General features: G+C 44.6%; 1 protein-coding gene and 1 pseudogene across 4 annotated transcripts in view; both read left to right on the forward strand.

Moving 5' to 3' along the window:
• The window catches only part of LOC136841653 (zinc finger C3HC-type protein 1-like), a 132,865-nt gene that overhangs the window by 33,553 nt on the left and 85,107 nt on the right, over positions 1-14,205 (forward strand). For all 4 annotated transcript variants that reach the window (XM_067108795.1, XM_067108794.1, XM_067108793.1 and 1 more), the window contains exon 5: positions 5,074-5,413. In XM_067108795.1, coding sequence (XP_066964896.1) covers positions 5,074-5,413 — 340 coding nt within the window. The remainder of the gene's footprint in view (positions 1-5,073; positions 5,414-14,205) is intronic.
• On the forward strand, positions 758-858 carry LOC136842196 (U6 spliceosomal RNA; annotated as a pseudogene).

Raw genomic sequence — 14,205 nt, forward strand, 5'->3', positions numbered from 1 at the left:
GTGCAGTGGGGTGATTATCTGGCCCGCCAGTTCTGTTAGACCTAAGTCACTGTCATACTCCCCATCACTTAGGAGAAGTCATACGGGCAGTCCCCGGTTATCAGCGGGGTTCCATTCTGAGGGTATGATGATAACCGAAAATCGGTGATTTTTGTAATTTTTTTTTCAGCAATTTTCGGGGCTTATCGGCGCTGAAGAGTGCCGATTTTCAGTTATCGATGTCTGTTAGGTATGTATCGGCGCCGATAAGCGGAAATCGTGATTTTCGGTGCTACTGTTAACTGAGCCCACCATTAGCCTGGGACTGCCTGTACTGAATGTCCAAGGGAGGCTGGTGGGTCAAACCTGTTGCATATTCCCAGGTACTGACAGACAGCCACTGAAAAGGCGTCTTTATGGCGGTGTAGTAGGCTATCCGGCCTGTTGGGTAATCTAGACCTAAAGTTCCTGTCCTGCTTCCCTTCTCCTGGAAGGAGACATACTGGCCGTCCAAGGGAGTCCGATGGGTTTTGTCGCCAGGTAGTTGTCCCTCAGTCGAGCCTGTAATCCAGGTACATTATTGTCAGACAGCCACTGGAAAGGCATCTTGATGTAAGCATAGTTTTTCAGTGTGTAGTGTGAGCATCACTCGAACCAGTTGTATTCCAGAGCACCGATCTTCAGCCTGCGAGGCTGACGCCTCTTTCTGGCGCCAAGTGTTTGTCCGTTGTTTCATGGAGTGCCTAGTGACCCCCTCCGGATGCCTAGTTTCCAAAGTACTTGCTTCGGCAGTACATATTCTAATAGGAATGATGCAGAGAAATGAGCATGGTCCCTGCACAAGGTTGACATGCAGTTAATGACGCCTTCCACAATTCTTGATCGGTGCTTAGGTTTTTTCATGAGAACACTGTTGTTCTTTCTTGGGCACTAGGTCCCGATGGAATGCCTGGCACCAGCTTCCAAGTAGTGGGCACCAGTCCCCTTTGCCAGGCGCCTACTCTCTGCTCAACACTCAGCATCTGCTCACGAGCTTTGTTTTTTCTCTGGTTAAGGATTGTGGCTGGCCTGTGGAGGACTATGTTGTACCGCAGAATTTTGTGGTCTGTACGAGGTGTAGTTGAGCCTATGGGTTTTCCAAGTGTTCGCACGGCTATCAAGGGTCCTTAGAGTTGGCAGTTGGTTCACAATGTCCACGACGCTGCACGATGCTTTGCAAGATTGGTCAGTTGTCTACAGTGGAGACGAACCAGAAGGCCTGTCTTCTGAGACAGAGTTTTCTCAGTTCAGGGACCTGTGCCTGGATCTCTCTGCAGCATTTTAGGTCTACTCACGAGTCCTCTCTCCTCTTCATTTGACTTTTTTTTTTTTTTCACATCAGTCTTGACTTAGAACGACCGTTTTGACCAAAGTACTTTGGTCACAACTGGGACAGGGTAACACAGTTGGACACGTCACCTTTTTACCATAGCCCCAGATTAAAGTCGGACCTACAGTGGTGGCTGTACATACTTAGATGAAGAAAGGAACTCCCGACTTCCTCTAAGCCCAGACCTAGTCTTCCACTGTACACCTCGGATCTTGGTCAAGGAACCTATGAGTGAACCGGAAACTTTGCGGGTCATGCTCCCAAGATGATGGATCTCTCTCACATGTTAGAGAGCTGTAAGCATTTCTCTTGGGAGCTTCAGTGCTTCTTGACCTTAGTTTACACCTGGATTGTGGTAGTTCTCTATAGACGAGATTTCATTCCTAGTGTATACACAGAGAAGAAAGGCTCGTTCTCTCTCATTTTTTCTCCAAGCAATAGAACCTCTTCTGTTAACAGATCAGATTCGATTTCATTCAAGTCGTCTAAAGTTCTTGCAGACGAACTGAGAGCAGGTACGTCCTTATATCCCATGGTCTGGTGGGAACTGTGGAGTCCATGGGGCAGACCGTCTATGATCCTAGTTGCCACTTTAAGGAACCTTTGTAGCTTCAGAAAGCACCAGTACAAGGTTTCTCTGCTAGACTTATTGCTTAAACTAGTGTGGTTGCAGATGTCATTCTTCTAGCTCCGTCTGCCAGACTAAGTGGGCCTTTTTTGAAGCTGAGGTTGCAGTCTCTACCCCTCTTCTTGGGGACATCTATGGCCCATTTTTGGATAGCCCTTCTGCATCTGAGGAGATCTACATCTTTCGTACTCCATTTGTAAAGGGTATTGATCTATGCTTAACTAAGTGCTTAAACACAGGGGCCTAGCTTTTGACGATCTTATCTGGTCTTTGATGCGTCCAGGTGAGGAAGGAATCTGGTTTGCTGGAGCCTGGGTGTATTCTTAATGACCGATGAGTCCCTTGTTTGAACCCCTGCGTTCCTCTTCTCAGCAACCTTACACAGAAGACTCCCTTCCCAGTGACCTCTGACTTCAACTAGGATGCACTAGTGAGATCCAAGTCATCGTTTAGAGAAGGTATTTTCACAGGGAGACGCTCTTTTCGTAATTTACGCTGGGATTTTTAGCTAGCTCTTGCTCCAAGTGCCTGCTAACGCCCACGGGCGCTGGCTAGCTCCCACAAGTGCCCACTAGCTTCCACGAGCACCCGCTACCTACCACGGGCGCCCACCAGTCCCAAGCTCTCAGTGCTTCTGGTGCCAGCTGCAACCTGACACCAGATCATTCTCCGAGCATTCAAACCCTCTCCAGCTCTGTGGGAGGATAGGGAGGTCTCTGTCCTTTTGGAGTTTTTCAGAGGACCATCCTCTACATATGGTGATATGGCAAGATCTGTTTCATTCACTGACTAGAACGTATTGCCCTCATGGACTTCTTCTTACTTGGGACACACTCAGAATTAGAGTGCAGTTTGCCTTCTTTTAAGTAAAGCTAAGGATGTCAGTAGCCTCTACCTCTTTAGCTTGCATACATTTTATGCCTCGTACATCCATTCTGCCTTCAAACTACTGGGAATGTAATTGTTCTTTGTTTCTCACTATTTTTAATGGAAGTTAAACAGTGTTGAATCTTCAGTGCCTCGAGACCATTTCTAGTGACTGGCATGGTATCACGGAAGGAAGCATAGGATTGTTTTTTCCCACTGTCTCTTCACCTAGTAATAGGGTGTCGAGTTTTTTGCAGTGCCAGGAGGTACATTGTACCTGAAGCACCCACCACTCTCAGTGGATGGGTTGTAGTTTTATCTCAGTATGGGTGACAGCGTTGTCTGGTTGTTCTTATTTTGGTGCTATGCCCAGGGCAACGGTGAACACATATCATGCTTTGCTAGTTATCAGAGTACTTCTTTCGCTGCAAAGTTCCCACTAAGTAGGAGGCAACCCATGGCTATACCTCCACGCCACTACAAGTTAAGATGAGCACCCACCCGAGGCAGTATCCCAGTAGCTCTCTTAGCTGATAGGTAATGACAAGCATTGGTTTTCAATATTAGCATTTTTTTTCTATTTTCAAATTCATTACATACTTAATGTTTTTGGAGTAGAATATGTCCATGTATCCCACCTCCTATCAATGTGGGAATCAGGTATGTAATTGGTAAGTTACTTTTATAAAAATGACATTTTTATAATAAAATAAAGTTTTATATATACTTACCAAGTAATTACATGACCGGAGCAGTCCCTCCTCCCCGCTGATGGACGTAAGGCTTGAACAGATTGAAGTTATCTGCTAAAGTCGTTCCTAATATTCCCACTAGTGGGCCGAACTGGTCATCTACACAGACGTGTGAAGTGTTACCTGCAAAATTTTGAATTCAAGCTGCCGTGCAAATGAACTAATAGCAATGTAATTACTTGGTAAGTATATATATAAAACTGTATTTTAGTATAAAAATGCCATATTTGGGACGAATCCTACTGTCAGCATTCAAAAAAAAAAAAAAAAAAAAAAAAACAATCACTTGGCTGACCTGGATGGCTCTGGTTCACCTGTTCTCCACCAGGTGTGTTTTGAATGTTTTAGCTAATGTAAGAATTCTTACCGCTGCAGAGGTCGGCCATAGGTACTGTATTTCATTGTTTTGTCCTTACAGCTGTTTTCATGGTATTGTACATTTGTTTTTCCTAGGATGTCTTCCACTGGAAGCAAGGCTAAGAACATCAGGTTCTGCAGAAATGATTACTGTGTTAGCAGGATGTTTAATTTTGAATTAGATAGACACACTGTTTTTTGCTGCCCGCACTGGCATAGAGTGTGATCTTCTTAATAGGTGTAAGGAATGTAGGTATTGGTCAGTGAACTTTATGCTTAAGTTCCTTAGACATAAAAAGAGAAGGGATGCAAATAGATTGAGAAAGCAGATAGTTAGGTCAGGGCTTAGACCTGCCTTTTCTCCTATTAATCATAAACTTTTTTTTATTTGTCTCTACTCAGTCTCCGGCTTTTTCCTCTACTAATCCTTTAGTTAGAACTAGACCTGAGACTTTGTCTTTAGCTCCACCTTGCCCTCCCATTTTAATTCAGGAAAAATTATTGAGAAGTTAGAACAGGATGTTAACCTGATTTTACAGTCATTCAAAGGTTTAGTGGAATGCATGTTAGGTAAATTTTGAGTCCTCCCATATTGTGCGATCTTTTTCGCATTTCCACTTGAGAGGTAAGGTGTCCAAGCCCTCATCTTTGTACCCCAAGTTCAAGATTGCCCTGCAACAGTTGGAAGAGTGCTGCCAGGGAAGGCATGTGGTTCTGTTCCGATACCCATTTGGTGGTCGCTGAAGGATCATTTTTGATGAACACAAACCTTATCAGTTTGACTTCACTGCCATAGGTTTTTGGCAATGATGATGTTAGCACTACCAGGACTAATAGTATATTTGTAAACAGTGTTATTAAAATATAATACTGTATCTGAAGTGACTTCTTGTAATATTGAGGTTAACTTGATTGTTGATTCAGTCTCTCTTATTCTGCCTTTTATTCTAAATCCATGTCTGCCATTTACCATTCTCTTTGAAGTGCACCTGTTCAATCTTCCATTTTCTTCTTCTCAAATGCTATCCAGCTTGGTATACAGTATTTGTAAATTGAATGATTTTTGTGCTTCACTTTACTTTTCAGTAATTATATAAATGGAAAGTTGTTCCTTTTTTCAGGTGTATGATTTGTAGACGGAAAGTGGGATTATGGAGTTTGGTTACCATAGCTGATGAAATTAAGAAAACAGAACCGTCTAAAGCACAGGTTACACCTACTTCAAGGAAGAGGAAGTTATCTGAGCCCGGTACTAATTCTACAGAGGAGGGAGATGATAACCAAAGAGTGTTAAGGCAGTCACCTAGGCTGAAAAATCAAGAACCTAAAGATTGGCCAACACCAAAGAGAATGCGAACAAGAAGCAAAGAGGAGAAGAAGGATGATGCTAGCAGTCCACAAAAACCTGAAGAAAAACCAGAATGTCTTCTTATAACGTCCCCAACAACTCAGATTGAAAAGGTATGTACAGTATTTGCAAATTAGAATGTTCTGCTTCCCATTAATTAGATAATTGGAAAAATTAAACACAGCCAAATAACAAGCACAGACAGTCCCCGGTTAATGGTGGGGGTGCCATTCCTGGCCGAGCGCCAATAACCGAAAATAGTTGTTAACCGGACCACCACAATACTATAATTATGGTAATAAATGGTGTTTACAATGCCGTAAGCGCTGATAAACCACTTACCAACGTGGATAAATGCCTACTGACACCACCAGTAAACCGCCTACCGACACCGATAAACCGCGTACCAGCTCTGAAAATCACTTACTGGCACCGAAAATCACTTACCAGCGCTGAAAATCTGGTTAACGACGTTATTAACCAAGCATGGTTAAATCGAAACGCTTTAACCAATACCACGGATAAGCGGGGACTGCCTGTACTGTAAGATTAATTTTAACAGTTTTGTCATAAGAGGAAAATATTTTACCAGATTTTGTTATGATTTACAACTGTATTGTTCAGTTGTCAGTAACCATATACAGGTACTGTTAGTGTTTAAATTATGATAATTCGCCTTGCGGTAATCCGATTTTGCGATGGGTTTAGCAATTAATACTGATATGATAATATTTTGAAAATAAGTATTTTTAAATTTAGCGTGTGAGGGGCGCAGACAGCAGCGCACAATCAGGCAGTGTATGGTGTACAATATGTTGGCCCAAGAGGCTGGAATAGTCACAGCTATCTCCGAGTCAATCTCACTGGGCTCTCGATGTGAAGAAAGTAAGATTAGGTCAGTGTTCGTTTGTGATTTTTGCACTTTTGAAAGTAAACTCTAAAGTATGTCTGCCAAACAACCAAGTAAGTCTCCTGCTGGTAGTGCAAAAAAGAAGAGGCATTCCATCACTTTGGAGCAGAAAATGAAAATTATCAACCAGCATGAAGCAGGAAAGGCAGTCATGGTAATCGCATGTGATGAGCATCTATCGCAGTCAACGATATCCACCATCTTAAAGACAAGGAACGAATAATGGATGCTGTAAAGGCATCTGCTTCATTTTGTTTGACGATTATATCAAAGAAGAGGATAGGGCCTTTAGAAGAAATGGAGCATGCTTTTTGAGGGACTGAAGAAAAAATATGATGATAACAACAAAAGTTTTACAGCAAATGCTGGATGATTTTGTCGTTTCAAAATCTGTCATAATTTTCATAATGTGAAAAATAGCAGTGAAGCAGCAAGCACTGATGCCGAAGGAGCCATTAAATTTAGGGATGCTTTGCTTAAGATCATCGTTGATGAAGGGTACTTGCCAGAGCAAATCTTTAATGTCAGCGAAACAGGACTGTATTGGAAAATTATGCCTCAATGGTCCTACATGCATAAAGAAGCAACAATGATGCCCAGGTTTAAAGCATACAAAGATCAGCTGACTCTTCTGCTTGAGGGAAATATGGCTGGGTGTAAACTTAATCCATTCATGGTTTATCACTCCAAAAATCCAAGGACATTAAAAAGAATTGACAAGCATATGCTTCATGTGCATTACTATCATAATATAATACGAAAGTATGGATGACTGCACAGTGCTGTTTGAGGACTGATTTGTGCATTGCTTTATTCCAGAAGTGAAAAGTTATTGTAGGGAAAACAACATCCCCTTCAAAATTCTGCTGATTCTAGACAATGCTCCCAGCCCTCCTCTGCACATCAGAGATATTAATGAGAACATAAAAGTTGTGTTTCTGCCACCAAACACAACTTCTCTCATACAGCCCATAGATCAGGGCACTGTGGCTACATTCAAGGCACATTATTTTTGGAACAAGTTTGCTCAGGTTGTTCAGGCTACAGATAATGAGGAGAAAGATCTCAGAACTTTCTGGAAGGAATTCAGTGTTCTGAACTCCATTATGATCATTGGAAGGACGTGGAAGTAGGCATAGAAAAAGTGTACGAATGGATTTGGAAAAATCTGCTAGAAGTGTACGTGAACTCATTTAACCCTTAAACGCCGAGCCTTTATTTACAAAAGTGTCTGTCGTATGCTGGCGGCGTTTGGGAGTTAGTGCCGAAGCGGAAAAAAGTTTTTTTTCAAAAAATCACAGCACGCTTAGTTTTGAAGATTAAGAGTTCATTTTTGGCTCCTTTTATCGTCATTGCATGAAGTTTAGTATGCAACCATCAGAAATGAAAAAAAAAAATCATTATCATATATAAATATTGGAATATATGACAGCGTGAAAAAAATTTCATATATAATTGTTTACAAATCGCGCTGTGAGCAAAACGGTTAAAGTTAATGAGGTATGTCTTTTTCGTTGTATTGTACACTAAATTGCAATGATTTTGGTATATAACAAATTGTAAAATGATCAAAGCAACACAGAGAAAATATTATCACAAAAAGATTCATGAATTCGTAACGCGCTGATGAAAAACCAATTTTTTTTTCTAAAATTCACCATAAATCGAAATATTGTGCTAGAGACTAACCGTTTGTTGCAAAATGAAGGTAATTGATTGAATATTACTAGACTGTAAGTGTTTTAGCTTACAGTTGCAGTTTTCGACCATTTCGGTTGAGTTACAGTTGACCGAAGGTCGAATTTTTTCTATTTATCGTGATTTATATGAAAATATTTCAAAACTAATAAAAGATACAACCATGAGTTATTTTTTGTTGTATTCTACATGATATTGCACACATTTTCATGTATAACACTTTATGTAAGGCCTAATATAAAACAGTGCGAAAATTACGACAAGGTGACTTAAGAAATTCTGAAATTTTCAGCAGTTACCGCGTGCGGATGTAAGGAAAAAGTTTTTTTCAAAAATTCACCATAAATCGAAATATTGTGCTAGAGACTTCCAATTTGTTGCAAAAATGAAGGTAAATGATTGAATGTTACTGGAATGTAAGAGTTTTAGCTTACAACTGCGTTTTTCAACCATTTCTGTCGAGTCAAAGTTGACCAAAGGTTGAAATTTTGGCAGTTATCGTGATTTATATGAAAATATTTCAAAACTGATAAAAGCTACAACCATGGGTTGTTTTTTGTTGTATTTTACATGAAATTGCGCACATTTTCATATATAAAACTTTATGTAACGGCTAATATAAAACGGTGCAAACATTACAACAAAGTGACAAAAGAATTTCTGAGATTTTCAGCTGAGTTACTGCGTGCGGACGTAAGGAAAAAGTTTTCTCAAAAATTCACCATAAATCGAAATTTTGTTCATGAGACTTACCTGCCAGATATATATATAGCTGTATTCTCCGAAGGTCCGACAGAATTTCAAATTTCGCGGCACACGCAGTGGCCGGTCAGGTGGTTAGTACACATTCCCGCCGCTGGGGCGCGGGTATCAGGAACCATTCCCATTTTCTATTCAGATTTTCTCTGTCGCCGGACTGTCAACACCTGTTGTCAGTTCCTCCGCTTTTTGGATTTCAATATTTTGTCATTTGAGTATTTTGGTTGTTTTTGGTATCGACTTGGATCTGTGACTTGGCATACGCTTTTCTGGACCGTTTTTTGAATTTGGCCTTTGACTTTTCTTTATATAATGTCTTCCTCTAGCTATCGTGTGTGTAGCTTGGGTGGTTGTAAGGTGAGGCTATCGAAGGCTTCGGTAGACCCTCACACTTTATGTATGAAATGTAGAGGTATGGAATGTTCTGTGGACAATCGTTGTAATGAATGTGAGGGATTATCTGAGGGAGAATGGAAGAAGTACGAATCCTATATGCGTAAATTGGAGCGTGATAGGGTGAGGAGGTCTTCCTCCAGGAGTGTTTCTGTGGACGGTCGGTCAGGGATTTCTCACGTTAGTAACCCTGTAGCTTGTAGTCCTAACCCTTTAGTGTTGCCTTCGGGCCCTGAGGTTGTTGCAGAAAGTAATGCTCTGACTCTAGTTCTTGAGTCTATTCGCGCTCTTGAAAACAAAGTGAATGCCCTGCAAGCGCAAAGTGTAGTGTGTGTTAATCCCCCTAGTGTTGTGGAGGGGGCGTCAGATCGACCCTATAATGCTTCTAGGCCTGGACCTCTGCCGAACTCCCAAGACCCGGGAGAGGGCATGTCGAAAGCCGCATGAAGGTTACGGGACTCCCCCTCCGATCTGACGTCCCTTCGGCAGGTCCTGTTGACTCCACCCAGGCTGCCAGGGATCGTGCTCGGGCACGCATCCATAAGGAATGCTTCTCGCCCTCCGACATGTCCTCCCCTTGTCGGGGTTGGAGCGCCGGTTGGACTCTCGACCCCTCATGAGAAGCCTGAGAGGAGAGGACGCCACGCCCTCTTCCTCTAGACGTTTTGCGCTCGTCACCTGAAAGTTTCGAGGAAGTCCCTCATCGGAAGAAGTTTCGTTCTTCGGAGTTTGACGCTGCTCGCGCTAAGATGGGAGACCTTTCCCCATTGGGAAAGAAGAAGCCTTCTCACCGCTCGCCTTCTCGCAAATTCAGTCCGTCTGCTAAGAGAGCTGTGTCCCCTACTTGCCAGATTTTGTTAGGCATGCAACAGCAACTGGATTCTCTTATGGATCGTAGGAAGGCCAGGCCGCGTCGTAAAGATTTGCATCTGCCTGTGAAGAAGTCAGGCCTTCCCACTCTCCCGCTCGCTGCCTTCGCCTGCTGCTTCTCCTGAAGCTTCTCGTCTTGCGCCTAAGGAAGGTTTTAAAGAAATTCCTTCTCTCTTTGAAGATTTTGACGTCTCTCCCGATGCGCGCCATGTTCGAGTTTCTAGCGCTTCGCGCGCTCCTCACGCTTCTCGCGCGCCTCACCCTGTGTCTCGGCGCGCGCTCACCCAGGACGCTTCTCGCGCTCTCCTTCGTGAAGCCTCTTCCGTGCCAGTTCACGGAGATGCGCGCGCTTCTCGCCAGGACGCTACTCGCTCTCCTCGTGTTATCTCTTCTCATCCTGCGGATGTTGCTACCACGCCTGCAGTTTTTCTTGATGACCAACTTCCCGTTTCTTCTGTTCAGGCTCATCAGGATGTAGCCTCTACTTCCAAGCACGTTAAGTCCCGCTGGCGTATCAGCGATTCCGGACTCCTTCCTCCCTGCTCTCCTGATCCTCCAGCTGAGGAAGAAGAACCCCTGCCGTCAGAACCCTCGGACGAAGAGAAACAAGTTCCTTCTGCTTCTTCCGATTATCAGACTCTGACTTGTCTGTTTAAGGATTTATTTCCTGATACGTTTCAAGCTTCAGCTCCTCGCTCCCCCCCGTCGCAGTTGGCTTCGTCTCAGGCGAGGAAATCTCCTGGCTTTCTTAAAATGAAGAAATCCTTCTCTACCAAGAAGGCTTTTAAGAAAGTTCAAGACTGGATGTCTACTAGGAAGAACCAAGGGAAGACTTCTTTTGCTTTGCCTCCTTCTCGCTTGTCGGGCAAATCCGGAATATGGTACGACACAGGGGAAGATATGGGTTTGTCAGTTCCCTCTACTTCTAAAGGGGACTTTGCTAGTCTTGTGGACGCCTCTAGGAGATCCCACTTGTCCTCTTCCAAGGTTTCCTGGACTCTCACTGAAATGGACCACCACCTCAAAGGACTTTTCAAGACAGTGGAAGTTTTTAACTTTTTGGACTGGTGTCTGGGCGTTCTGCACACTAAGGCTAATAGCCCTAGTTCTATTAGTCTGGGGGAGCTGTCCAGCGTTCTGCGGTGTATGGACAAGGCCGTCAGAGATGGCTCTGAAGATCTGACTTCTCAGTTTTCGTCAGCTCTTTTAAAGAAGAGAGCATTGTTCTGCTCCTTTTTGGCGAAGTCGGTTTCTCCATCTCAGAAGGGAGAACTTCAGTTCGCACCTTTCTCTAGCCATCTCTTCCCCCAGACCTTGGTTAAGGATATCGCTTCCAGCCTTCAGGAGAAGGCCACTCAAGACCTCCTTTCCAGGTCCTCTAAGCGTCCCTCAGCACCTTCTTCGTCGTCTTCTGTGCCTCAACAGGCTAAAAAGAAGCAGCCCTTTCGTGGAGGCTCTTCCACGGGTAGTTTCTCCAAACCCGCACCTCGAGGCAGAGGTTTTCCTAGAGGCAAGGTCGTCCCCAAGAGGGGCGGCAAGTGACTCGTTTCTCCTCCAGATGCCAGTAGGAGCCAGGCTTCTTCATTTTGCTCAAGCCTGGAGAGAGAGAGGGGCAGACTCTTGGTCCCTCCAAGTAGTAGAGAGAGGATACCTAATTCCTTTCCTGACTCTTCCGCCCTTGTCTTCGACCCCCAGAGATTTATCTCCCAAGTACCTCCCTGCCAAGCAGAAGATACTGTTCGACCTTCTCGACCAAATGCTCGAGAAGAGAGCAGTGGAGCCAGTCTTAGACACAAAATCCCCGGGATTTTACAACAGACTGTTTCTGGTTCCAAACATCCAGAAGGTTGAGACCTGTCTTGGACGTCAGCAGGCTGAACGACTTTGTCCAGAAGGACAAGTTCAAGATGGAAACGTCTCAGTCTATTTTAGGAGCTCTTCGTCCCCGGGATTGATGGTGTCTTTAGACCTTCAAGATGCATACTTCCACGCCCCGATTCATCCGCTCGATGAAGTATCTCCGCTTTGTCTTGGGGGCAAGACTTACCAATTCAGGGCTCTCTGCTTTGGACTCAGCACAGCCCCGAGGGTGTTTACTCTTCTCATGAAGAATATAGCGATGTGGTTGCACCTCTCGGGAGTCAGGATCTCTCTACCTAGACGATTGGCTGATCCGCGCTTCTTCAGCACGAAGGTGTCTGGAGGACCTTCATTTTACTCTAGATCTAGTGAAGTCCCTGGGACTTCTGATCAATGTAGAAAAATCGCAACTGATCCCCTCCCAGTCCATCGCTTATCTGGGGATTCAGATGAATTAGCGGCTTTTCTAGCCTCCGTCCGCTAGAAAGGCAAGTTCTTTGTTGCGAAAAAGTCGCGGTCTTCTTGGAGAAGGAAACATGCTCGGTGAGGGAATGGATGAGTCTGCTGGGGACCATTTCCTCGCTGGAGAAGTTTGTTTCTCTAGGAAGGCTACATCTCAGACCTCTCCAGTTCTTTCTGCTGGAGAACTGGAAGAACAAGGAAGACTTGGAAGAAGAATTAAGGATCCTTCCTCCATAAAAGACTCCCTCAAGTGGTGGCTCGATCCTGTGAAGTTGGGAAAAGGGATCTCTCAAGCTTCTGAGCCCCGACCTAGTGTTGTTTTCCGACGCTTCTTTGGCGGGTTGGGGAGCAACACTGGGGGGAAAGGAAGTGTCAGGAACCTGGAAAGGGCAACAGATTTCCTGGCACATCAACATCAAAGAGTTGGCAGCAATCTTCCTAGCCCTCCAAGTCTTCGAGTCTCTAGTTGCCAATCACGTTGTTCAAGTGAACTCGGACAACACTCACGGCATTGGCGCACCTCAAAAAACAGGGCGGAACACACTCGTTCCTGTTCGGCCTTGCGAGAGAAATTCTCCTCTGGGCTCAAGCTCGCAACATTACAATCCTCACAAGATTTGTTGCAGGGGTAGAGAATGTTCGAGCGGACCTGCTCAGTCGGCGCCACCAACTTCTTCCGACGGAGTGGACTCTTCATCAGGAGGTTTGCCGAGACCTCTGGAACCTTTGGGGTCGTCCTCTCGTGGATCTCTTCGCGACCTCAAGAACGGCGAGGCTTCCCATCTACTGCTCCCCTGTTCTAGACCCAGGGGCAGTGGCGATAGATGCTCTTCTCTGGGATTGGACGGGTCTGGACGTTTATGCCTTTCCTCCGTTCAAAATTCTGGGAGAAGTGCTTCGCAAGTTCTCGGCCTCTCAAGGAACAAGGATGACGCTCATCGCCCCGTTTTGGCCTTCGAACCAATGGTTCTCGGAGATTCTCTTCTGGTTAGTGGACGTTCCCAGGTCACTACCTTTGAGAGCAGATCTGCTCAAACAACCCCACTTCGCGAGATACCATCAAAACCTCCCCGCTCTGAACCTGACTGCATTCAGACTATCGAGAAATTGGTCAGAGCGAGGGGGTTTTCTGGCCGAGTGGCACGGGCCATCGCTAGAGCCAGAAGAGCTTCCTCTATCAAAGTGTATCAAGCGAAGTGGGCAACCTTCAGAGGTTGGTGCAGAAAGAAGGGAGTTTCCTCTTCCTCGACCTCTTTGAGCCAAATAGCTGATTTCCTTCTCTTTTTGAGAGAAAAACTCAAGTTGGCAGTCCCAACTATCAAGGGGTATCGGAGCATGCTTTCCTCTGTTTTCCGCCATAGAGGACTGGATTTGTCTAATAATAAGGACCTCCACGATCTCTTGAGATCTTTTGAAACGTCTAAAGTTCCCCGGCCTATTCCCCCTACTTGGAATTTGGATGTTGTCCTCAAGTTTTTAATGGCCAGTCCTTTTGAGCCAATTCATTCAGCATCTCTAAGGGATGTTACTAGAAAGACAGTCTTCCTCATTGCTCTGGCGACGGCGAAGAGAGTGAGCGAAGTTCAGGCTTTCAGCCGTCATGTGGGCTTCAAGGGACACAATGCTGTCTGCTCGTTGTCCCCTATATTCTTGGCTAAGAATGAAAGGCCTTCTAATCCCTGGCCTAGATCGTTTGAGATTCAAGGTTTGACTGACCTAGCTGGACAGAATCCTGAGAGAGTTCTGTGCCCTGTTAGAGCGCTAAGGTATTACCTTAGAAGGACTCAGGACCTGCGAGGTCCCTCGGACAATTTATGGTGTTCGGTGAAACATCCTGTTAATCCCATGTCGAAAAACGCGTTAGCATTCTTCATTAGGAATGTCATTAAGGAGGCACATTCTTGTTGCGACGACTCCAACTTTAAGTTGTTGAGAGTGAACGCCCATGAAGTT

This window comes from Macrobrachium rosenbergii, chromosome 9, assembly GCF_040412425.1.
Source record: "Macrobrachium rosenbergii isolate ZJJX-2024 chromosome 9, ASM4041242v1, whole genome shotgun sequence".
NCBI lineage: Eukaryota > Metazoa > Arthropoda > Malacostraca > Decapoda > Palaemonidae > Macrobrachium > Macrobrachium rosenbergii.